The 26,941-nt window shown below is 41.2% G+C and overlaps 1 protein-coding gene and 1 long non-coding RNA gene across 2 annotated transcripts in view; one reads left to right on the top strand and one right to left on the bottom strand.

Moving 5' to 3' along the window:
- Positions 1–3,469: 3,469 nt before the first annotated feature.
- Positions 3,470–26,941, bottom strand: part of LOC149121543 (uncharacterized) — a 110,158-nt gene continuing 86,686 nt past the window's right edge. Inside the window, exon 3 of the long non-coding RNA XR_016223318.1 lies at positions 3,470–3,515. This is a non-coding gene — a long non-coding RNA (uncharacterized LOC149121543). The remainder of the gene's footprint in view (positions 3,516–26,941) is intronic.
- On the top strand, positions 20,719–23,323 carry LOC138845766 (olfactory receptor 7E178-like). Its single transcript, XM_089316278.1, has 2 exons — positions 20,719–20,746; positions 22,374–23,323. The coding sequence occupies exons 1-2, from the start codon at positions 20,719–20,721 to the stop codon at positions 23,321–23,323; spliced, it is 978 nt and encodes a 325-aa protein (XP_089172404.1).

Below are 26,941 nucleotides of genomic sequence, written 5' to 3'. Positions count from 1 at the left end.
TATAACTTTTTGAAGTACCCTCTTTTTTTACTGCTCCTAAGTTGTAGTATAATGTATATTAAATATGTAAAAAAATAATAGCTTTGTAATACTTCCATGTAATTCCAGAAGAGACATAACTTCAAAAAAATACTCATTCAAGTTAGTAAAAAGCTAAGGTACCAAGTGATGACACAGCAACCTAAGCGAGTGCTTAGCAAGTGAAATTGGAAGCAGACTTGAGAGACTAGTGCTGAGAAACAGGAAATCATATTCTTTGCATGGAAAATCTAATTATCCCTAGATGATTAATCCAGAGGATTGACAGATGTAAAAATTACACACTGTTTTGTGGAATCGAGAGACAGAATTCTGAAATTAATATCAGCAAGTCCCCTAATTGGGTAACATGGACCCACTGGCTAATGAGGAGCTCTGTGCGTTGAACCCCTAGGGTCTTCCAAGTTTCTTCCAGCACCTTTCCCCAAGATCTTCCAGCACCTTTAGACCTTGACTTTGCCAGTGGAATTCCAGTAGCTCCATACAATGATCCGTACCATTGTGAGCATCTGTATCTGGAGGACATGGCCTGAGTCTGTCTCCTTCCCAGTCCTTAGTAAAGAATGTGAGGCTCCACTGCACTCCATGCAGAAGAGGAGCAGAGGAGCCATCACCACTTATCATGCTTCTGCCGAGAGGCAGCATAGCTCAGTAAGTGCTGAGGGAGAAGGAATAGGATCTGGGAATGTCAGGAACATTGCTTTCTCATCACCAGGATGAAAATGACTGCTGGGATAGACAGATGGGAAAGAATCAGGCAAAATTTCAGCTCAGAAATTTGTGAGGTTTGTGTTCTTGGTTCTCAGAGGGGTTCAAGGCTCTCATTCAGAGTTTTTCTTGAAATGAGTTATTCTTCCCACTGTGATCACTTTCATGTTGATAGCACATGAGTCTGTATAAACTATCCCTGAACACTCAAACAAGATCATGAAGGTTATGGGAAGGGTGCCAGTAACTAAAGCATCTTGAAATTTTATTGAAAACTTTATAACTGCCAGTGTCTGAACTCTACATCCTGAGTCACTTGTTTCATGTCATTACATAATCTCCCAAGTTACGCTGCACACACTTCTATTCTATAGAAGAGGAGAGGAGCTCAGAACTTTTGTTTGACTTGAATCAGGGGTTGTCAGGTAGAAGAAGGAGCCAATTTTGGATCGGGTGGGCTGATTTCAGACAAGGAATGTAACCCACATTCCCCACTGATGACTCAAGCAGTCATTTCACTTTTCTGTCCCTTCAAAGAAGAAACTGCCTGTTAATTTTACTCTTTCTTTTGGTTTCTTTGTAGACTATGGCAGGCAGCATCCAATGACATGTGACTGAATTCAAAGGCAAAGATCACAGGCGGAGCAGGCACAGGGTCATTCAGGGAAGATTTCTCTCCAGTGATTTCACTTTGGCTTTCAACTTCCTCTACTTCTCTTATAATTATCCTACTTAATCTCAAAAAGAGACATTAAGATGAGGTGTGAGGTTTTATTTCCACTGTAGAAACTGAAAGAGATTAACAATGGATCTCAGAGGTACCTAATATTTTAACCTCTGGAACTCTGCTTAACACATTCTGATGACTGGGAGACAGTGTAGACCTTTAATCATCAGATCCAGAGACCATGCAGTTTTGAATAGTGTCCAATCTGCTGATTATTCCTGTGTTGTAGAGGATGTTTTCAGGATCTTTGACATGGGGCATTGTCATCTGAGCTGATACTTCATTGAGTAATGAATGAACTTAGAATAGAAGCTTCCTATGTGATCTATAAGTAATAGATGAATCAAAAGGGAGAAAAATTTTAGGTATGCTTGTTACTATATTAAGGTTGATAATCAAATCATTCACTAAAATATAACCTGCTTGATACTGTGCCTTCCTATTTCTGTACCAGGATTTGTTGCTCTTGTCCTTGTTTGAGAACTTCAAAACATTCATGGAAAAATGGAATGAAATATTTGAATTCATTTTGGCCCAAACCTGTTTTTTAAATCCATGCACAAGTTTTTCATAATACACATTTTCCACATATTATCAAAATTTTATATCCAAAACTATTTTTGCATTAAAATGAACTCAAAATTTAATTTTCATTCTGACAAAACATTTTACAGTGTAAGTATATCCTCACAAATGTATATATAAATTGTGCATTTTGGGAAGAATGGCAATCTTTCATTTTTGAATCCTTAGATCCCATTTGTTGCTTGGCCCAGAGGAGGCATAAAAAAATCTCTGCAACATATAGAGGAAAGCCTTGCCTGGCTCATAATCATTGGGTGTAATTGTGTGGCTTCAATACACTTGGTGCTTTCTTGTCATTACCTTCACACCTTTCAGGAATGTGAAATAGAAACAGAACCTCAGAATACTATGTGCTTTTTGTCTCTGTGAAGGACACATGCAATTTCAGTTAATAGAATCTATAGCATAACCATTGTTTGAGTATTGAAAAATTAAGGCGGAGATGGTCTGAGCTACAATAAAAGGAAAATGCAGAGAATAGGGAGGAGGGAGACATTGTTGCCCAAGGTGAGACTCCTGTTAGAGTTGCCATCATTGCAGCCTCAGCTGAGCTTTGAGGATGGCATCCATCAACAAAGCTGGTATTTCTGTAAAGACAGAATCTGTATTTAGAAGAAGCACAACAGTGATGTGTTTTAGTTCTAACTTCCCCTCGGTGCTAACCTGTCACAGATATGGGTGTATTCTTCCTATGTCTAGTGGACAACACAATTACCAAGAGGTGGAGAGATTTATACACATTGTTGAGTGTTGTAGGTGACTGACACAGGACTAAACGTTGATTTTTCCAATCACTTCCCACAGCCACGTATTCTCCACTTGAACCAAGTGGAATTATTATTCCTCTCACAAGATGAAATTTCTTAGTGAGTTTTCATGGAAGGATTACTACCAGACATTACACAGGGAAATATTTGATGGTCTATCTAAAGGGGAAATAGTTAATAATGATTGATATTGTATTGGAACTGCAGATGCAGCTGATTATTAGTAAGATTGAAATTTCATCAAGTTTTGCAACTCAAACAATTTCACACACACATCTTTGAGAAATATTCCTATGTGTGGTATCGAGAGAAGCACAGACATTTTGGAAACATGGTCATACTAACATGTAGACAGATTAAATGTGGACTTCTCAAGTGAGGAATGGACAGACAAAGTGTTTGAAGGAGACCAATGTACTTCACAGAGAAAATAAAACGGAACATCAATTCACACTAGTATATATCAGGCGCAGTAGGTATAGCATACTACTCCAATGAGCCCCAAAATACTTCACAGGTAAATTTTAAAGAAAACTACTTAAGGATCCCTAAATCAGTACTGGCACAAGGAGCTTGTATTTTTCTGCAGTGAATGAAGCCTCAGGTGGGGAAGCTTGCAACTGGTGTCACAGTACCTGGTTCAGGTCTTGACCACTCCACTTCTGATCCAATTCCTGCTCATATGCACTCTTGAGGCAGCACGGATTCAAATAAAATGAAAAATGAATAAGAATGTAGTAAAATACTTACAGAAGCTTCTTTCCCTCAGACTTACAATGTGAACAATTATTGTTCCACATTTACAGATGAGGAAACTGCTCAAGTACATTTACATTCTTTTCTGGAATTCTTTGTTTTACACTTCTTTTCTTGATTCAATCACAGTGTGAACTATTAATGTAATAAAGTCAAGTTGCCTTGAGGCAGCCAGAATTAGAGAATTGCAACCAATGAATCAAGAAGGTATAACATGAAAATATTTGAATTATGCACAGGAAGTTTGGGACTCCAATGGCCTTGCCCTTCCCTGATACCAAATATCTCAACTTAAATAAGGGCACTTATGATCATAAAAACTATAAAGCAGTCTTACCATGTCTCTATAGAAAAGAGTGGAAAAATGGAAACAATATTTGAGGAAGATACAGCTCTCACATAGCAGATCATACAGGGTAGATGAGAGCATGAGAGCAAAGGGGATAGATAAAAACATGAATAAAATTTTAAAAATTCAGGTATTTCTAAATAGTTCATTATTTCTACATATTGGACAGGTAAGAATACACTAATATAACATTTGTGGTCAGTGGTTTCATATGGTCATGTGCATTTAATTAAAGCATACTTATGAACGTCTGCCATCCACTGATGATGAGGATGGATGTACTTGGTGACTTTAAAGAGACAAACAGGAGTGATTAAGATGTCCTCCTCCCACCTGGGGTACCTGGGTTGGATTCCTGGCTCTGGGCTGTGACTCGGCTTCCTGCCAGTGCAGACTGTGAGAGGAAGAGGTGACAGCACAAGCAGTCAGGCCCCTGCTACCCATGTGGGAGACCTGGATTGAGTTCCAGCTCCCAGTCTCTGCATTGGTCTGCCACAGACAGCGCAGGCATCTGGGGAGTCTCCCTGTGTGTCAGCCTTTCAGAGCAAAAAAGACAATGGAGAGAAACCAGAAAACCTAAGAATGCTGAAACCCTGACACAAAACAATAGTTTCCAATCATGAAAAGCAAGTGCAATTTAGAGTCTAGATAATGCAGTCCTAACTTTACAGAGTACTTTTAAATATTTTCAGTCAAGTGAGCTTTTATCATGGCCTGAGAAGAAAATAAGATATATTCGATTGCTCTTCATTTTCTTGAATTAGAATGATGTTGTCCTACAGGGGGAAAATGCACTTGCTATTCGATTCTGTTAGAAGACTTGGTTGCATTTGGTTGTGATCACAGACAGTGCTCAACTCATGTGAGTGTCTAAAGTAGGTGTGCATAGATGGAGAAGAGGAGCCCAGAAACCAATCAGAAGGAGCTCCAGGAAGACTAAGTCTGTCACTGTGGAGGAAGATGGCAGAGGTTGTATGTCTCCAAGTGTGAAACAGAGGAGGTGGTCTTGAAAAAGATGTAAAACACACCTCAAAAGATTAAGAATTTCAAAATTGTATTGTCCCCCCAAATTTTTAAAATCAATTTATTCTTTTTTTTTTAACTTTCATTTAATGAATATAAATTTCCAAAGTACGACTTATGGGTTACAATGGCTTCCCCCCATAACGTCCCTCCCACCCACAACCCTCCCCTTTTCCACTCCCTCTCCCCTTTCATTCACATCAAGATTCATTTTCGATTATCTTAATATACAGAAGATCAGCTTAGTATACATTAAGTAAGGATTTCAACAGTTTGCTCCCACACAGAAACATAAAGTGAAAAATAATAGATGATTTTTTTAAATGATGATGAAATCAGATCAGACCTATTGTCATGTTTAATCCCAGTGAGAGTCAAGTTGGGAATTGATAATTTTTTTTTTTTACAGAAGATCAGTTTAGTATACATTACGTAAAGATTTCAACAGTTTGCACCCCCATAGAAACACAAAGTGAAATATATTGTTTGAGTACTCATTATAGCATTAAATCTCAATGCACAGCTCATTAAGGACAGAGATCCTACATGAGGAGTAAGTGCACAGTGACTCCTGTTGTTGACTTTACCAATTGACACTCCTGTCTATGGCATCAGTAATCTCCCTATGCTCATAGCCCTGACTGTTAATGAACAACTTAATACATTATCCCTCTTAGTAGTTTTTTTGTCTGTTCTACTTAATATGACTGGTTTAATTCTGTAATTAATACACAGTTATTCTTAAGTGTTGAAAATTAACTGAAATATGATCCCTGTTAAACATAAGAGTGGGAATAAGAGAGGGAAGAGATGTACAATTTGGGACATGCTCAAGCTGACTTGCCCCAAATGGTAGAGTTAGAAACATATCAGGGGATTCCAATTCAATCCCATCAAGGTGGCATGTACCAATGCCATCTCACTATTCCAAGTGATCAATTTCAGTTCACAATTTTTCATAATGAAAGGACTAAGAGTCAAAGGGAGCACATAAACAAGTCTAGTACCTGCTAACACTAACCGATAGAATAAATAAAGGGGAGAGTGATCCAACATGGGAAGTGAGATACTCAGCAGACTCATAGAATGGCAGATGTCCTAAATAGCACTCTGGCCTCAGAGTTAGCCCTAAAATCAATTTATTCTAAGAACCTTAGAGTTACTCATGTGCTATACCCATAATGGGTTGAGTTGAAAATATAGGCATGGGCCATGAGCCATTTGTTCCTATACTAATGCTATTTTCTTTTCAAAGATTCCCAGGTTATATTGAAATACAAAATGTCACATGTGTCTCCGAATTCCATCTCATGGCCTCCTCAGAGATGACAGAACTGCAGCCCCTCCTCTTTGGGCTGTTCCTGTCCATGTACCTGGTCATGGTGCTTGGGAACTTGCTCATCGTCCTTGCTGTCAGCACAGACTCCCACCTCCACTCCCCCATGTACTTCTTCCTCTGCAACCTGTCCTTGCCTGATGTTGGTTTCACCTCCACCACGGTTCCCAAGATGATTGTGGACATCCACACTCACAGCACAGCCATCTCCTATGTGGGCTGCCGGACACAGATGTCTCTCTCTGTTATCTGTGGATGCATGGATGCTTTGCTTCTGACCGTGATGGCCTATGACTGGTTAGTCGCCATCTGCCACCCCCTGCATTACCAGGCCATCATGAATCTCAGCCGCTGTGGCTTCTTAGTTTTGGTGTCCTTTGGGGCCAGCCTTCTGTATTCCCTTCTTCAGAACTTGATGGTCTTAAGGGATTCCTGCTCAAGAAACTGGAAATTTCTAATTTCTTCTGTGAGCCTACTCAGCTTCTCAGCCTCACTCCCTCCAACTCCTTCACCAATGATGTATTCAGATATCTTGTTGGCATCATCTATGGTTTTCTCCCTATCACAGGGATCCTCCTCTCTTACTATAACGTTGTGTCCTCCATTCTAAGAATCCCCTCAGCAGGTGGGAAGTACAAAGCCTTCTCTACCTGTGGCTCTCATGTCAGTCGTTTGCTTATTTTATGGAACAGGCCTTAGAGTCTATCTCAGTTCTACTTTCTCACTTTCTCCGGGGGAGGGTGCCTGGGCTTCAGTGGTGTACACTCTGGTCATCCCCATGCTCAACCCCTTTATCTACGGCCTGAGGAACAGGGACTTGAAGAGAGCCATACAGAAGCTCCTCAGCAACACAGCCTATTTTCTGTCCTTGTGCCATGGGTTTGGACTGCAGGTTGAAAAAGGAAGCAAAACTAAGCATCTGGAAGTAGAAGTCTCACTTCTAACCACATGATGTATGAGGCTCTCGTCTCTCTAAATTTTGTGTCTGAATATTGCTTCTTTTGCCATTTTGAATGGAGAGTATTACAGATTTTTTATACATCTTAACCATTGCATGACTGAATCCTACTTTACCTCTGCAGAACCCTCTGTGGTTTATTATTGATGATCCAGGAATCCTGGTCAAATGAACAACCCTTTATGCATTTTTGAAGCTTATGTCTTTTCCATAAATCTTCTGCACGTTTCATCACATTTTGATCCTATGTAACTTATTTGTGCTGGTTTTCAGTGTGGACCCCTATCACCGCTCCTTTTTTAGGGAACCACCAGGGTTCTGTGTCCTGCCACCAGAGATTCTGATTTTTTCAATTTCTGTGAAGACTGAAGTGAGATTTATTTGGAAGGCAGACATACACACACATTGTGGGGCAGGATGGTTAGAGAAAGAGAGGGAGATCTTTTATCTACTTGTTTACTCCCCAAAAGGCTGCAATGGCCAGAACTGGGCCAGCCCTAAGCCAGGTTCAGGAGCTTCTTCTAGGTCACCCCCATGAGTGGCAGGGGCCTAGGCACTTGAGGCATCCTCCTTTGCTTTCCCAGGTGCATTAGCATAGAGCTGGAACAGAAGTGGAGCAGCCAGGATTTGAACTGGCATCCATATGGGATGCCAGGGCTGCCGGCAGCAGCTTAACCCACTTTGCCACAACTCCAGCCCTTGGCGAGAATTATTAAGGTACCCTAGAGATATTCTGAAAAGTCTGTAGTGTTTTAGGAGCTTCATTGTATGTGATAAGTCAATTCTCCTTTGCTGCTTTCAGGATTTCTTTTTTTTCTGCAACATGGATATTTTGATTATCATTTGGCTTAGTGTTAGTTCTTTGGATTTATTTTAGTTGGAGTTAACTGAGCTTTTATAATGTGTATATGGACTTCCTTCTTGAAATGTAGGAAGCTCCAAATAGGAGTCACTGTTTCTTAAAAATGGCTCTCTACCATACTCCATTTCTTTATTCTTATTGTGTAATTTCAATAAGGCATATGGAATATAGGGCATATCTCCTTATGGTATCCCATATATCCCTCTAGTGTTATTCACTTTTCTTCATTATTTTTCTTTTGCTCCTGTGACTAGATAATTTCAAATAAAAAAAATCTGAATCTAAACACGAAAATATTGATTACTGGAGGTTGGGAGTCATGGAATAAGTGAACGTGTTTGGGATGAAAAGATAGGGGAAAAGGCCAGCATTGTGGCACAGTGAGTAAAGCTGCTGCCTGCAACAATGGCATCCCACATGGGTGCCAGTTTCAGCCTTGGCTGCTCCGCTTCCAGTCCAGCCCCCTCCTAATGCACCTGGGAAAGCAGTGGAGGTGGGCCCAAGTGCTTGGGCCCCAGTGCCCGTATGGGAGATCTGAAAAAAGCTACTGAATCCTGGCTTTGGCCTGTCCCAGCTCCAGCCATTGCAGCCATTTGGGAAGCCAACCAGTGAATGGAAGCTCTCTCTCTCTTTCTGCCTCTCTCTTTTTGTTCCTCTTTCTGTTAACTCTTTCAAATAAATAAATAAATAGTCTTTATAATAATTGGGGAAGATGGGTGTAGTTAACTGTAACAAAGATATTACTATGTGATGTAATAGGGGACATAGGATGAGGGGTATATGTGGACTCTGTTTTACTACCTCACAAATTTTTGTATATTTAAAACTATTCTGACACAAAGTGTTAAAAAATGATGATATAACTGTTAGTAAATAAATTATTGGAAAAGTCCAAAAGTTCACTGATTCTTTTTTGTACCTGAACATTCTATAGAATGTTCCAATTTAGTTCTTATATTATTTATCCCCAAAATTTATTTTTTTTTACAGTTTGTTACCTTTATTTTCATTTATTCCTTTTTTTTCTGGTTGCACAGTTGTACTCTTTGTGTCATCTTTTAGCTAGCTGACAGTCTTTGAGATGATTATTTTGAATTTGTTGTTTAAAAATCAAATACTTCCAATCTTTATTTTTTAAAAAGATTTTATTTATTTGACAAGTAGAATTACAGACAGTGAGAGAGAGAGAGGTCTTCCTTCCGTTGGTTCATTCCCCACATGGCTGCAATGGCTGGAGCTGCACCGATCTGAAGCCAGGAGACAGGTGCTTATTTCCTTGTCTCCCATGCAGGTGCAGGGGCCCAAGCACTTGGGCCATCTTCTACTGTTATCCAAGGCCACAGCTGAGAGCTGGATCGGAAGAGGGGCAACTGGGACTAGAACCGGCGCCCTTATGGGATGCCAGTGCCATAGGCAGAGGATTAACCTAGGGCGCCATGATGCCGGCCCTTCTCCATATCTTTAAAGAGGGTTTAGTAACTTATTTCTGCTGAAGCATTTGTTCCTTTGGGTCATATTTCCCAGTTTCTATGCATTCCTTTTGTTCTCTGGTTAGATGTGATCATTGGGGAAAACTTCTTCCCCCAAGTTTTCTGGACTGGATTCATATGGGGAAAGACCTTCACGGAGATTGTTGGGGACTCTCAAACCTTTGCTGGGAGGCATCTTCTCTGGGCTGTGTGTGAGTTTATAGTTGTTGTCAAGAGCACATCTTCATCTCTGCCTGGTGTCTTGCTTCTGGTACTGAAGTTCCTCTGGGAGGATAACTAGGTGTTTCCATAGGTCTCAGTGGCTCCTAATCTGGTACCCATAGGCCACTGCCATTTCCATTAGAACTCCAAGTCAGGCAAGGTATAATGCGCTTCCTCAGGTAGCCCCTGAGAGGACAACACATCTTCTCTTTCCCTTCCAAGACAGATGCTAGGAGTTGGGGTGTTTCTGCTTATCCTGAGATGGTGTTTCTGGCACTGGCAGGGCCTTGGCTGACAAACACAAAGAATGCTGCCATTCACCATGAGGTAGCTCCTTTTGGCTTTATGCTCCTCTGGGCTTGATGTAAAGCCTTAACCGGCTTGTGGAGCTCTTACAGAGAATTTGGTCCATGGATGTTGTTAAGTCAGGACTCTGTGGGTGAAATGAAGACCTTGGACTGACTTCCTATTCCTTTGTCTTAATGATATCACCATGGCCAACATCATATTTTATTAACCACTAATGAATTGATGACACTCATTAAAAATATAAAGAAAATACATTCTGGAGCAAAATGAACACTACATGATGCACAAAAATCATACATTACTGGAATCACTTGTGAACTTTGCTGCAAAATGGCTACAGCCTGTTTTGATGTTGGGAGATTCTGGTGGATAAAGAGAAACCAGGATCTCCTCTTTGGACTAGTTGGCTGTGGATAGATACATCATGAATCAGTATGAGTGGAAAATCTATCAATACAAACACAGAGACAGTATCCTGCAGGAGAATCTGAGAGCATGACAATTTGATGGGGGTTCAGCTGAAAGGTAGCCCGGTCATTGCATAACCTTATTGTGTACAGATGTTAACACTTAAAGTGTTCAAGATCACATAAGTGTAAATATCAGCCTGTGCTTTTAGACATTTAGAATTCTGCACCCAGGGGTGGGCATTTAGCACAGCATTGCCTGAATCCTGCAGTGTAGCAGGTAAAAGCCACTGCCTGCAGTGCTGGCATCCCATATGTGAGCTGGTTTGAGTTCTGGCTATTCCACTTCTGATCCAGCTCTCTGCTATGGCCTGGGAAAGCAGTAGAAGATGGCCCAAGTGCTTGGACCCCTGCACCCGCATGAGAGACCCAGAAAAAGCTCTAGGCTCCTGACTTTGGATTGAGGCAGCTCCGGCCCTTGTAGACATCTGGGGAGGAACTGGTGGATGGAAGACCTCTCTCTTTTTTTTTTCTCTCTGCCTCTGCTTCTCTATAACTTTGCCTTTTGAATAAACAAATAAATCTTTTAAAAAATTGTATTGCACCAAAATTTTTCTCTTTAGTTCAATTGTTCTAAGAACATTAGAGTAAAATCATGTGATATACACATAACTGGTTGAACTGAAATATGTGCCTGTGCTGATTGCCTGTTGTGTGCTTCCTTTTACCAACTTTTTTTTTAGTAGGATTCCAGGGTACATTGAAACACAAAATATCACACATGTCACAGAATTCCATCTCATGGGCTTTTCAGAGATCCAGCACTGCAGCCCTTCCTCTTTGTGCTGGTCCTGTCCATGTATCTGGTCATGGTGCTCAGGAACCTGCTCATCACCCTGGTCATCATCTCAGACTCCCACCTCCACACACCCATGTACTTCTTCCTCTGCAACCTCTCCTTTGCTGATGTGGGTTTCACCTCCACCACGGTTCCCAAGATGATTGTGGACATCCGCACTCACAGCACAGTCATTTCCTACATGGGCTGCCTGACACAGATGTCTCTCTTTATTATCTTTGGGTGCATGGATTATTTGCTTCTGACAGTGATGGCTTATGACTGGTTTGATGCCATCTGTCACCCCCTGCATTTCCAGGTAATCATGAACCCCTGCCACTGTGGCTTCTTAGTTTCAGTGTCTTTTGTGTTCAGCCTTTTGGATTCCCTGCTGCACAGTTTGATGGTCTTGCAAGTTACCTGCTTCAAGGATGTTGAAATTTCTAATTTCATCTGTGACCCTTCTCAACTTCTCAGTCTTGCCTGCTCTGACTCCTTCACCAATGACATAGTCAGGTATCTTTTTGGCATCATATATGGTTTTTTCCCGATCTCAGGGATCCTCTTCTCTTACTATAAAATTGTTTCTTCCATTCTGAGAGTCCCATCACCAGGTGGGAGGTAAAGAGCCTTCTCCACCTGTGGCTCTCACCTGTCAGTCATTTGCTTATTTTATGGAACAGCCATTGGGATGTATTTCAGTTCAGCTTTCTCAGTGTCTCCTGGAAAGGGTGCCTTGGCCTCAGTGGTATACACTCTGGTCTCCCACATGCTCAACTCTTTTATCTACAGCCTGAGGAACAGGGACATCAAGAGGGCCCTGTGGAGGCTCCTCAGAAAAACAGGCTCACCTCAGTCCTTGTGCCACGCATCTGGACTCTTGGTGGGAACTGCAGCAAAATGAAGCATCTAGACCTACAAATCTCACTTTTCTCCATACTTGATGTGTGAGGCTGGTGCTCTGCAGATTTTGTGTCTGGTTATTGTTTCTTTTGGTCTTTTTAATGAGGCATATTTTAGATTTTTATACATTTTTCATACATAACCAGAGGCTGGGAGGTATCAAGCAATAAAATGGTTTTACATAAAAAATAAAAGAAGCTGGGTGTGGATCAATAATTGTGACAAAGTGGCCGGCGCTGCAGCTCACTAGGCTAATCCTCCCCCTTGCGGCGCCGTCACACCGGGTTCTAGTCCCAGTCGGGGTGTCAGATTCTGTCCTGGTTGCCCCTCTTCCAGGCCAGCTCTCTGCTGTGGCCAGGGAGTGCAGTGGAGGATGGCCCAAGTGCTTCGGCCCTTCACCGCATGGGAGACCAGGATAAGCACCTAGCTCCTGCCATCAGATCAGACTTAGAAGACAGAGCACAGGAAAGCATACAGTCAAACCAAAGAAAAGAAGAGGAAATTAGAAATCTAAAAAATATTGTTGGGAATCTAGAGGATAGTATTAAAAAACCCAACATTCGGGTTCTAGGAGTTCCTGAAGGCACGGAGAGAGAGAAAGGATTAGAAGGCCTTTTTATTGAGATACTAGCAGAGAACTTTCTGGGTTTGGAGAAGGGCAGAGACATCCTAGTACAGGGAGGTCATAGAACCACTAGTAAACATGACCAAAAGAGATCCTCACCATGACATGTTGTAATTAAACTTACCATAGTGAAACATAAAGAAAAGTTCCTAAATTGTGCAAGAGAGAAATGTCAGATTACTTTCAAAGGATCTCCAATTATACTCACAGAAGACTTCTCATCAGAAACCCTACAGGCTAGGAGGGAATGGCAAGACATAGCCCACGTGCTAAGAAAGAAAAACTGCCAGCCCAGAATATTATATCCTGCAAAGCTTCATTTATGAATGAAGGTGAAATAAAGACCTTTCATAGCAAACAGAAATTGAAAGAATTTGTCGCCACTCGTCTGGCCCTGCAAAAGATGCTTAAAGATGTGTTACACTTGGAAACACAGAAACATGGCCATCAATATGAAAGAAGGTAAAGAAAGAAAACCTACCAGTAAAAGATCATAGGAAACTCAAAGCATATACTATAAAATATCTTTGGGAAAATGGCAGGGCAGGTCACTACTTATCAATAGTCACATTGAACGTTAATGGACTCAAATCTACAATAATAGGCACAGACTGGCTGAATGGATTAAGGAACAAAACCCATCTATTTGCTGCCTACAAGAAACACATCTTTCCAACAAAGATGCATGCAGACTGAAAGTGAAAGGTTCGAAAAAGATATGCCATGCCAACTGACCCCCCCAAAAAAGCAGGTGTAGCCATATTAATATCAGACAAAATAAACTTCAACACAAAAACTGTTAAGAGAAACAAAGAGGGGTACTATATAATGATTAAGGGTTCAATTCAACAGGAAGATGTAACTATTATAAATGTATATGCACCTAATTACAGGGCACTGGTTTATTTAAAAGATATGTTAAGGGACTTAAAGGGAGACTTAGATTCCAATACAATAGTAGTGGGGGACTTCAATACTCCACTCTCAGAAATAGACAGATCATCCAGACAGAAGTTCAACAAGGAAACAGCAGATTTAATCGACACTATTGCCCAAATGGATCTAACAGATACCTACAGAACTTTCAATCCTACATCTAAAGATTTTACATTCTTCTCAGCAGTGGATGGAAATTTCTCTAGGATTGACCACATACTAGGCCATAAAGCAAGTCTCAGCAAATTTAAAAGAATTAGAATCATACCATGCAGCTTCTGGGACCACAGTGGAATGAAGGTGGAAATTAGGAACTCAGGAATCCCTAGAGAGTATGCAAACACATGGAGACTGAACAACATACTCCTGAATGAACACTGGGTCATTCAAGAAATCAAAAGACAAATCAGAAACTTTCTGGAAGTAAATGAGGATAACAACACAATGTATCAACACTTATGGGATATGGCAAAGGCAGTATTGAGAGGCAAGTTTATAGCAATAGGTGCCTACATCAAGAAATTGGAAAGGCACCAAATAAATGAGCTTTCAATTCATCTCAAGGATCTAGAAAAACTGCAGCAAACCAGACCCAAATCTAGTAGGAGAAGAGAAATAATTAAAATCAGAGAAGAAATCAACAGGATTTAATCCAAAAAAAAAAAAACCTAGTAAAAATCAGCCAAGTGAAGAGCTGGTTTTTTGAAAAAATGAATAAAATTGACACACCATTGGCTCAACTAACTAAAAACAGAAAAGACCAAAATCAATAAAATCTGAGATGAAAAAGGAAACATAACAACAGACACCACAGAAATAAAAAGAATCATCAGAAATTACTACAAAGAGTTTTATGCCAGCAAACAGGAAAATCTATCAGAAATGGATAGATGCCTTGACACCTGCAATCTACCTAAATTGAACCAGAAAGACATAGAAAACCTAAATAGACCCATAACTGAGACAGAAATTGAAAAAGTAATAAAGGCCCTCCCAACAAAGAAAAGCCCAGGACCAGATGGATTCATTGCTGAATTCTACCAGACATTTAAAGAAGAAGTAACTCCATTTCTTCTGAAACTATTCAGAACAATGTAAAAAGATGGAATCCTCCCAAATTCTTTCTATGAAGCCAGCATCACCTTAATCCCTAAGCCAGAGAAAGATGCAGCACTGAAAGAGAATTACAGACCAATATCCCTGATGAACATAGACACAAAAATCCTCAATAAAATTATTGCCAATAGAATACAACAACACATCACAAAAATCATCCACCCAGACCAAGTGGGATTTATCCCTGGTATGCAGGGATGGTTCAATATTCACAAATCAATCAATGTGATACACCACAGTAATAGACGGCCGAAGAAAAAACATATGATTATCTCAATAGATGCAGAGAAAGAATTCGATAAAATTCAACACCCTTTCATGATGAAAACTCTAAGTAAACTGGATATAAAAGGAACATTCCTCAATACTATCAAAGCAATTTATGAAAAACCCACGGCCAGCATCCTATTGAATGGGGAAAAGTTGGAAGCATTTCCACTGAGATCTGGCACCAGACAGGGATGCCCACTCTCACCGCTGCTATTCAACATAGTTCTGGAGTTTTAGCCAGAGCCATCAGGCAAGAAAAAGAAATTAAAGGAATACAAATTGAGAAGGAAGAAGTCAAACTATCCCTCTTTGCAGATGATATGATTCTTTATTTAGGGGATCCAAAGAACTCTACTAAGAGACTATTGGAACTCATAGAAGATTTTGGCAAAGTAGCAGGATATAAAATCAATGCACAAAAATCAACAGCCTTTGTATACACAGAAAATGCCACAGCTGAGAAAGAACTTCTAAGATCAATCCCATTCACAATAGCTACAAAAACAATCAAATACCTTGGAATAAACTTAACCAAAAGTGGGGAGCAACTCGGACTAGACTAAGTTACTGGAATTAAGACTTATTCTATGCATCTGCTCTCCCACCATATGGCGCTGAAAGGGAGCAAACAACTTCTACACAGCTGCCTCCAGTTCGACCAATAACCTGCAGGAGCTGATCCTGATCCTGATTGGAGGAGAGCAGCGTACTCGGCATGTGGGTAGCAGAATTGGGATTGGTGGAAGAGGACTGTAAAGGAGGAGAGAGACAACATGCACCAGGAACATCCAGATAACATCTGAGCAGCCCCCGAGAGAGCTGGCTGGCTGGTGGTGTCCCTCCCCCGCGGAAGTGGGGAAAGTGGCAGGGGGAGCCACCCTTCCACGGAGGTGGAAGGATCAGCAGCCAACCTGGGAAGGACCAGCAGCAAACCCGGGAAGGGCCGAGCAGACCAAAGAACAGTGCAGGGTCTAGTGTTGTTCCTCCGCGAAGAGGGGGAGCGACAACCAAGGATGTTAAAGATCTCTATGATGAGAATTACAAAATCTTAAATTAAGAAATAGAAGAAGATACCAAAAAATGGAAAAATCTTCCATGCTCATGGATTGGAAGAATCAACATTATCAAAATGTCCATTCTCCCAAAAGCCATTTATAGATGCAATGCAATACCAATCAAGATACCAAAGACATTCTTCTCAGATCTGGAAAAAATGATGCTGAAATTCATATGGAGACACAGGAGACCTCGAATAGCTAAAGCAATCTAGTACAACAAAAACAAAGCTGGAGGCATCACAATACCAGATTTCAGGACATACTACAGGGCAGTGGCAATCAAAACAGAATGGTTTTCATACATGGTTCTGGTACAGAAACAGATGGATAGACCAATGGAACAGAATTGAAACACCAGAAATCAACCCAAACATCTACAGTCATCTATATTTGATCAAGGATCTAAAACCTTTTCCTGGAGTAAGGACAGTGTACTCAATAAATGGTGCTGGGAAAACTGGATTTCCACATGCAGAAGCATGAAGCAAGACTCTACCTTACACGTTACACAAAAATCCACTCAACATGGATTAAAGACCGAAATCTATGACCCGACACCATCAAATTATTAGAGAACATTGGAGAAACCCTTCAAGATGTTGGCACCAGGAAAGAATTCCTGGAAAAGACCCGGGAGACACAGGCAGTCAAAGCCAAAATTAACTATTGGGATTGCATCAAATTGAGAAGTTTCTGTACTTCAAAAGAAACAGTCAGGAGAGTGAAGATACAACTGACAGAATGGGAAAAAATATTTGCAAACTATGCAACAGATAAAGCGTTGATAACCAGAATCTACAAAGAGATCAAGAAACTCCACAACAACAAAATAAACATCCCACTTAAGAGATGGGCCAAGGACCTCAATAGACATTTTTCAAAAGAGGAAATCCAAATGGCCAACAGACAAATGAAAAAATGTTCAGGATCACTAGCAATCAGGGAAATGCAAATCAAAACCACAATGAGGTTTCACCTCACCCCAGTTAGAATGGCTGACATTCAGAAATCTAAAAACAACAGATGCTGGGGAGGATGTGGGGAAAAGGGACACTAACCCACTGTTGGTGGGAATGCAAACTGGTCAAGCCACTATGGAAGTCAGTCTGGAGATGCCTCAGAAACCTGAATATAACCCTACCGTTCAACTCAGCCATCCCACTCCTTGGAATTTACCCAAAGGAAATTCAATTGGCAAACAAAGAAGCTGTCTGCACCTTAATGTTTATGTAGCTCAATTCACAATATCTAAGACCTGGAATCAACCTAAATGCCCATCAACAGTAGACTGGATAAAGAAATTATGGGACATGTACTCTATAGAATACTATACAGCAGTAAAAAACAATGAAATCCGGTCATTTGCAACAAAATGGAGGAATCTGGAAAATATTATGCTGAGTGAAACAAGCCAGTCTCAAAGGGACAAATATCATATGCTCCCCCTGATTGGTGACAACTAACCGACTACCAAAAAGGAAACCTGTTGAAGTGAAATGGACACTATGAGAAACGGTGACTTGAGCAGCCCTTGCCCTGACTGTTGAAGAACAACTTAATACGTTATCCCTCTTAGTATTTTTTTTGTCTGTTCTACTTAATACTATTTGGTTAATTCTGTAATTAATACACAGTTATTCTTAAGTGTTGAAAATTAACTGAAAAGTGATCCCTGTTAAATATAAGAGTGGGAATGGAGAGGGAAGGGATGTACAATTTGGGACATGCTCAAGCTGACTTGCCCAAAATGGTAGAGTTAGAAACATACCAGGGGATTCCAATTCAATCCCATCAAGGTGGCATGTACCAATGCCATCTCACTAGTCCAAGTGATCAATTTCTGTTCACAATTGATCATAATGATAGGACTAAGAGCGAAAGGGATAACGTAAAGAAGACTAGTGTCTGCAAATACTAGCTGAAGGAATCAAAAAGGGAGAGAATGATCCAACATGGGAAGCGGGATACTCAGCAGACTCATATAATGACGGATGTCCTAAACAGCACTCTGGCCTCAGAACCAGCCCTTAAGACATTCAGATCCAGCTGAAAAGCCCATGAGAGTATTTCAGGCATGGAAAGCCAAGAACTCTGGCAAAAAAATGACCTAAATGAAAGATCTCCGTAAGTGAGATCCCAGTGGAAAGAACAGGTCTTCAAAGAAGGAGGTTCCTTTCTCTGAAGGAAGGAGAAAACTTCCACTCTGACTATGACCTTGTCTAAATATGATCAGAGTCGGTGAACTCAAAAGGCTTCCATAGCCTTGGCAACTCATGACAAGAGCCTAGGGTGATTACTGATGCCATAAACAAGAGTGTCAATTGTGTCAATTTGTTAAGTCACCAACAGGAGTCACTGTGCCCTTACTCCTCATGTAGGATAGCTGTCCTTAATGTGCTGTACACTGTGATTTAATGCTATAACTAGTACTCAAACAGTATTTTTCACTTTGTATTTCTATGTGGGTGCAAACTTTTGAAATCTTAATATATGCTAGACTGATCTGTATATAAAGAGAAGTGAAAATGAATCTTGATGTGAATGGAATGGGAGAGGGTGCAGGAAAGGGGAGGGTTGCAGGTGGGAGGGAAGTTATGGGGGGGAAAGCCGTTTTAAACCATAAGCTGTACTTTGGAAATTTATATTCATTAAATAAAAGTTAAAAAAAGCACAATGGGATGAGATATCATCCCATTAGAATGGCTCTTCTTAAAAAGCTAAAAGATAGAAGATATGGGCTCCCATATACTATAGTTAGAAATGTAAATTAGTATAGACATTATGGAAAACAGTGTGGAAGCTCTTCAAAAAATGAAAGCACTACTATATGATTCAACCATCCTACACCTGAGTAAATTTTAAAGTAATTAAAATCAATCTGTCAAAGAAAAAAAAGAAAATGGAATTCTCCATGCTTTTCATACTGCTGCAATGAACTCAAAGAATCACATTGGGATTTGTAAACATGGAGAACAGAAGTCTGAATTCTATGTAAAGATTCTGCATCTTGGAATTCAGCAGCAAGAAGCAGAGGTGAGCAGTCCTTGGAGAACATTACAGGTGCAATTTTCTATTTCTCTCCTATTTGCATCAGCAAGTCATCAGAGACTGGGCTACATGGGCCTACAGGCTAATTAGGAGCTCTGTGAATTGAGCCCCCGAGGTCCTCTCAGCTCAAGCAATGAGCCAGAAACTCCAGACCGTGATGTGGTAGTGGAAATATAATGGCCACTCCTCCCCATGTGAGTGTCTGCATCATGAAGCCCCAGACTGAGTCTGTCTCCTTTCCTGTCCTGAGTCGAAAGCCTGAGGCTCCCTTGAACTCCAGGCAGAAGAGCAGCAGTGGAGCCATCATCCTTGGTCATGCCTCTGCTCAGACTCAGCACAGCCCAGTAAGTGCTGAGGGAGACAGTGGAAGTTGATGGGGCTGTCAGGAACACTGTTTCCTCATTATCAGGACAAGCAGGACAGCTGGGGTAGACAGCTGGGAGGGAAACCATAGACAGTTTCAGCTCAGAGGCCTGTGCCAGTTTATGTTCTTGGTTCTCATCAGGGTCTGAGATTTCTCATTTTGAATTTTTCCCTCCCACAGTGATTCTCAGTCCCACTGGCAGCCTCTTCATGACAGCAGCCTGTGCATACCTCTAAACTATCCCCTGAGCACTCAGCAATGTCATGAAGGTGATGGTGAGGAGGGGGAGGATGTCATGACCCTAACATCACACAGCTTTATTGAGGGCTTCCTAAGTTCCAGGCTCTGAACCCTAGGTTCTAAGTAGCTTGTTTCATTTCATCAACATAAAATTATGTTCCGTTGCCCATATAATTTTATCATACAGAAGAGGTGAGGAACCTTGCATTTTTGTGTAACTTGTGTGAAGCTGTGGGGTAGAAATGGGTGAAGTCATGTTTGAGACAGGTGGGTAGTCTGACTGCAGACACAAGGAGCATGTCCAGTATTCCCCTCTTGCATAGCAGCCATCTCTTTCTCTTTGCTGTCACACCAGGAAGGGACCCCAGTTCATTGTGATCTCTTTGGGGTTTCTTGATAGATCACAGTGGGCAGCAGTAGGTAAAGTATGGTTGAGTTCAAAGGCAAAGATCACAGAAAGATCACAGGGTCATTCTGGGGACTCTATCTCTCAATCTCATTTCAAGATTTCATGTCAGCCATCCACTTTGTCCCCAAATCTTGAAATCACTCACTTAATCTGAGAAAGAGGCTGACAGTTGGGGTCTTGGGTTCCAATACCAAGGAATGAATTAGCATTGCCTTTAGGCAGCTGAAGTTAGAGAACCGTAATCCAACTATCAGGAAGGGGCATCATGAAAATCTTTGAATTCCACATAGGATGACGGGAACACAAAGCTGGTGCTGGGTCTTTCCTGATCTCCACACTTCAACTACAAGCAAGGCTTATGATCAGAAAAACCATAAAGCAGAATGACTAGGCCATGAAAGGAAACAGAATAAACACTTTAAGCAAGTTTAAAGAAAAACATCTTATAAGGGGTATATATTAAAAAAATTGGAAAAATTCAGGTGGCTCTTAAAGTTCATTATTTTATTTCATTGTCAGGTGCCTAGTGTAGTAGTGTTACCTTGTGCTCACTGATGTTACATGATTATGTGCACAGATAAACTGATTTTATCAAGATTTGAAGTCCACAGAACAAATGAAAGGAGTTATATATTAAATTATGCTAAAAGACAAATGGGGGTGGGTATATAGCATTGTGGTTAAGATGCCCACCTCCCACACTGGCATGCCTGGGTTGGATTCCTGGATCTGGCTTCTCACTCCAGCTTCCTGCTACTACAGATGATAAGAAGTAGTGGTTTCTGTCTGTCTCTCTCTCTCACTGTCCACTATGTCAAAAAAAAAAAAGTAGTAGTGGTGATGATCAAATATTTGGGCTCCTGCCTCATGTGTGGGAGACCTGGATTGAATTCCATGTCTCAAAGCTTCTGCATGGGAGAAGTCACAGCCATGGTAGTCATTTGGGGCAGTGAACCAGTGGAGGAAAACTCTCAAATCTCTTTCCGTCTGTGTCTCTGCCTCTCAAAACAAGCAGACACACAATAATTGAGTGACTACTTCCATCGACAAAGGAAGGCAATCAGAACAGCTAAGAATGATAAAACCCTAGAGGGCAACTGATACCCAGCAATACTTCCTGATTATGAATACCCAACTTTAATTTGGTGATTAGATAATGCAGTTCTAGCTATTAAGGGTATTATAATTATTTCAAGTCAAGTAAACTATACTGTTGGTTACAAGAAAATAAGGTACATAGCACACTGTTAGCAAGAATGTTTTTCTAAATAGGGACAGACACTTTTTATTCTTCCTTTTTAAAAGCAAAGGTGCTGCACCAAAAGAAAATTTATCAAGTAGAAAAGCTAAAAGACCCTAGTTTAACAGCAATATAGGCAAGTGCTATAAATAGTAATTGAATAGAAAGATGACCATTTCACACATAGACAGTAAATGTTAATCACTGATCATTAAAACTATAGAACATAATGTAGATTAAAAATATATTTATCTCAAAAAGGAAAGAAAAAAGTGAGGGAGGAAATGAAGAGTGAATATCATTATATTGTATCTGTGAACTAAATTAAAACTGCTAAAAAGTAAAAAACTAAAAGTAAATTCAAATAATAGGTTACAATTGACTGTGATCATGGACTGAGTCCTTCTAATGTTTATGGTTTTCCAAAATTTTTCATTTGAGTGTCTCTAAAGTAGATGTGCATGGAAGGAGGTGAGTAACATGGAAACCAATAATGAAAGCACCCTAAGAAGCCTGAGTGTCATGGTTGAGAAGACTACAAGAAGTTGCATGCTCACCAGTGTGAATAAGGGTGGAAAACACAACATAAAAATTATGAATTTCAAAATTGAATAGTACCAGGTAACATTTTAATTCCATTTACTGTTTAAACCTTAGAGTTATTCTTGAACAACAACCATGACTAGTTGAGTTGAAAACATATACAGAGTGCTGGAAGCCTGTTTATCAGTTTCCTTTTACCAACACTATTTTCTTTTCCAGAAGGAATGCAGGTTATATTGAAACACAAAATCTTACACGTGTCTCAGAATTCCATCTCTTGGGATTCTCAGAGGATCCAGACCTACAGCCTCTCATTTTTGTGCTGTTCCTATTCATGTACCTGGTCACATTGCTTGGGAATCTGCTCATCATCCTGGCTGTCACCTCAGACTCCCACCTCCACACCCCCATGTACTTCTTCCTCTGCAACCTGTCCTTGGCTGATGTGGGTCTCACCTCCACCACGGTTCCCAAGGTGATTGTGGATGTCCACACTCACAGCACAGTTATCTCTTATGTGGGCTGCCTTACACAGATGTCTTTCTCCATCACCTTTGGATGCATGGATGATTTGCTTCTGACAGTGATGGCCTATGACAGGTTTGTCGCCATCTGCCACCCTCTTCATTACCAGGTCATCATGAACCCCCACCGCTGTGGTTTCTTAGTTTTAGTGTCAGTTGTGGCTAGTCTTTTGCATTCCCTGTTGCACAGTTTGATGGTCTTGCAAGTTACCTGCTTCAAGGATGTTGACATTTCCAGTTTCTTCTGTGACCCTTCTCAGCTTCTCAACCTCACCTGCCTTGACACGATCACCCATGACATATTCGTATGTTTTGTTGGTGTTGTATATGCTTTTCTCCCTATGTCAGCACTCTTCTTCTCTTATTATAAAATCGTTTCCTCCATTCTGAGGGTCCCATCACCAGGTGGGAAGTACAAAGCCTTCTCTACCTGTGGCTCTCATTTGACAGTTGTTTGTTTATTTTATGGAGCAGGCCTAGGCGTCTATCTCAGTTCAACCTTCTCACTTTCTCCACAGCAGGGTGCCTGGGCTTCAGTTGTGTACACTCTGGTCACCCCCATGCTCAACCCCTTTATCTACAGCCTGAGGAACAGGGACATCAAGAGGGCCATATGGAGGCTCCTCAGCAACACAGTCTCTGTGCTATGCATTTGGAGTGCTGGTTGGAAAAGCAGCAAAACTGAGTACTAGAACTACAAATCTCACCTCTCTCATTCCATGGTGTTTGAGGCTCTTTTCTCTCCATTATTGTGCCTTAAAGTGGCCCTTTTAGTCTTTTTGGTGGGGAGCATTATAGAATTTCTGTTCATGTTAACCACCGCATGTCTTAATCCTATGATACTATGGAGCTTTCTGTAGGTTCCTATTGGTGATGCAGACATCCTAGACAGATGAAAAAGTCTTTATTTATTTGACAGTCATAGTTACAGACATTGAGAAAGAGAGAGACAGAAAGGTCTTCCTTCCATTGGTTCACTCCCCAAATGGCCGTTATGGCCGGAGATGCACTGATCCGAAGCCAGGAGCCAGGTGCTTCCTCCCGGTCTCCCATGTGTGTGCAGGGCCCAAGCACTTGGGCCATCGTCCACTGCTTTCCCAGGCCATAGCAGAGAGCTGGATTGGAAGAGGAGCAACAAAGACCAGAACTGGCGCCCATACAGAATGCCAGTGTTGCCTTCTTTTTTTTTTTTTAAAGATTTATTTACTTGAAAGTCAGTGCTAGAGAGAGAGAGGAGAGGCAGAGAGAGAGGGGGCGTATTCCATCCACCAGTTCACTCCCCAGTTGGCTGCAATGGCCAGAGATGCACTGATCCAAAATCAGGAGCCAGGAGCTTCTTCCAGATCTCCCACATGGGTGCAGGGCCCAAGTACTTGGGGCATCTTCCATTGCTTTCCCAGGCCATAGCAGAGAGATTCATTGGAAGTGGAGCAGCTGGGACTGGAACTGGTGCCAATATGGGATGCTGGCACTGCAAGCGGTGGCTTGATCTGCTATGCCACAATGCCAGCCCCTCTTTTTGTGTTTTTACAGTTTCCATATTTTCCAAAATTCATATGTACTCTTAGACACATGAGCATCACCCTACCTTATCTGTGAGAAGGTGTAGAGCTGCTCATTTTTAGGGAACACCAGGGGGCTTTAGCAATACTCAGGCCTGATCTTCTCCACCTGAGACTCTGATTTCTTCAAGTGTATGAGGACTGAGAAGAGAATTTCTAAGGATTCTAAGTGTATGATGAAAACCGGCAACAATTTTTTTAGGAGCTTCATTGTAGGTGATGAGCTGCTTTTCTCTCACTGTTTCAGGATTTTATTTCTTTGTGTGACTTTGGACAGTTTGATTATAATTTGTTTTGGTGTTAGTCCTCCCAGACCACATACGCTGGTCCGCTTATAGTATCCCTTAAATCTCTGACTCTTTTACTTCTCTTCATTGTTTTTTCCTCTTTCTTATGACTTAATAGTTGAAAAAAAACCCAACTCAATCTGAAGACAAAGTTTTGATTAGTTGAATCTAGTAGTGATTGTAAAGACTAAACACTTTTTGGAGTTAAAAACAGGGGAAGCTTGGTATGATTCAATAATTGTGACAAAGCAATTAATATGAGATGTTAATAAAGGAAAAGGAGTGAGGGGCATATGAGCATGCCGTGTAATTCTACCTCATGATTTGTTTTGTAAATTTAAATCTATTCTGAAATAAATAGTTTAAAGGTATAACTGTCAGTAAAGATAATTTGGATGGTTACAAAAAATGCCTGAGTCTTTCTTCTCCTTTATACAGTCTGCTGTCGAACACTGTATTTTTATTCCGATTTAGTTATTTTATTCTTTATCTCCAGTATTTGTTTCTTCTTTTTAGTTACATCTCTCTATCATTTTGTTCATACTTTGTTTTACTCATTTGTCTGTGTTATCTGTTAACATATTGACAATCTTTAAGATGGTTATTTTGAACTTGCTGTGGGATAATCAAATGTCTCCATTTCTTTAAAAAAGGGCAGGTGGTTCATTTCTGCAGATAAAATTTGTTCCTTCATGCCTTATTTGTTTCTATGCATTGCTTTTCTGCTGAGACTGGAATCTTAGAAATCTCAAAAGGGGCTGGCTCTGTGGCATAATGGGTAAAGCCACTGCCTGCAGTGCCAGCATCCCATATGGGTACTGGTTCAAGTCCTGGCTGCTCCACTTCTGATCCAGCTTTCTGCTATGGCTTGGAAAAACAGAAGATGGCCCAAGTCACACATGTGGGAGACCTGGAAGAGCTCCTGGCTCCTGGCATCGGATTGGGCCAGCTCTGGCCAGTGCAACCAATCGGGGAGTAAACCAGTGGATTGAAGACCTCTTTCTCTGTGTCTCCTCTGTCACTCTTTCAAATAAAATAAATCTTTCAAAAAAAAAAAAAGAAAAATGAGGCTCTTCCAGTCCTTATTGGCTTCATGAAGGGAAAGTCCTTTACTGGTAGACATGTTGGACATTCTGGGGAACCCTCAAGCCTTTTCTGGGGAGGCATCATCTCTGAGCTTGTGTGTGTGTGGTTTTACAGTTAGAGAGCTTTGCCATTGTCCTCAAGAGTGCATCATTTCCTCCTCCAGTTGGTGTCTGCCTGTCACACTGCAGTTCCTCTGGGGGTTGTTCTGAGGTACCCTCCCTTGTTCTCTGTTCCCCACATAGCACTGTCATTATGGCAAGTGTCCAAGTCAGGCCAGATATCGACTCCTTCCTAGGGCTTTCTGAGGAGACAGAATTTTGAACATTCCACCTGCTCTTTCTCTTCCACAAGAAAAGTTAGGAGTTGAAGATTTTCTCTCTGCCATACTGCTTCTGGGGCAGGGAGTGCCTTGTTGTGCACATGCAATGAGCTCTCTTATGCACTTGGATGCAGCTCTTGCTGGTTTCTTCTCACTAGACTTTTCTTCTTGATAGAGGAGCAAATGAGTGTCTGAACTCCTGAGCACTCACACATGATCATGAAGGGGATGAGGAGGAAAAAGAGGATGCAGTAACCATAAAGTCTCCAACCTTACTGAGGGCTTCCTATGGGCCAGGCTCTGAATTCTGTGTCCTATTCAACGTACTTCTTCTCATCTATGTAATCTCCCACGTTATGTTGCAGACGCTATTTTTATTTTACAGAAGTGGAGAGGAGCACATCATTTTTGTGTAACTTGTACTAGGCTGTGAGATGGAAATGGGTGAAACCACAACTGAGTCAGGTTGTCTGACTGCAGACATGAGCATGCCCAGTCTCCCCCGACAACCCAGCCTTTACTCTCTTTCCTGTCACTCCAGGCTGACAATCCTGCTCACCGTGCTCTGTCTTTGGGGTTTCTTGGGAGATCATAGCAGGCAGCAGTGGGACAAGGTGACTGAGCTCACAGAGAGAGCAGATTTGGGATCAGAGTCTCTCTCTCTCTCCACTGCACCCCACACTCCACCACTCCAAGATTTCACTTCAGTCATCTACTTTCTTCCCAACTCTTGTAATCACCTCACTTGATCTCAAAAGAGAGACAAGATTGGGGTCTTGGGTCCCATTTCTACTGCAGACTGGGAAGGATTGTAAAGGACCTTGTAGACCCTGTGGTTTGGATCTCTGGTGCTCTAACGCTCTCTGATGTTTGGGAGAAAATGGGGGTCTTTGATAAATTGGATCCAGAGACTTTCAATGTCATTTTGACTCCTGCCTGCTCCACTGATGATTTCTGTGATGTAGGGCAGGTTTTCAGTACCCTGAGAATCTCCATTGTCATCTGAGTTGATGCCTCATTGATAGGACTGCACTGGGTAATTTTTTAACTGATAAT

Source organism: Oryctolagus cuniculus, chromosome 16 (genome assembly GCF_051225735.1).
Source record: "Oryctolagus cuniculus isolate XC-2025 breed Fujian yellow rabbit chromosome 16, ASM5122573v1, whole genome shotgun sequence".
NCBI classification, from domain to species: Eukaryota; Metazoa; Chordata; class Mammalia; order Lagomorpha; family Leporidae; genus Oryctolagus; species Oryctolagus cuniculus.
Note: the sequence above shows the minus strand (reverse complement) of the source record. Positions and strands in the feature narration are given on the sequence as shown.

Excerpts from the sequence above, each read along its gene's own strand:
- LOC138845766 (XM_089316278.1), top strand. The coding sequence starts at position 20,719 with ATGAAAGGAAACAGAATAAACACTTTAA. Across the intron at positions 20,747-22,373 it reads AAACAGAATAAACACTTTAA|AATTCCATCTCTTGGGATTC; the intron begins GCAAGTTTAAAG and ends CACGTGTCTCAG.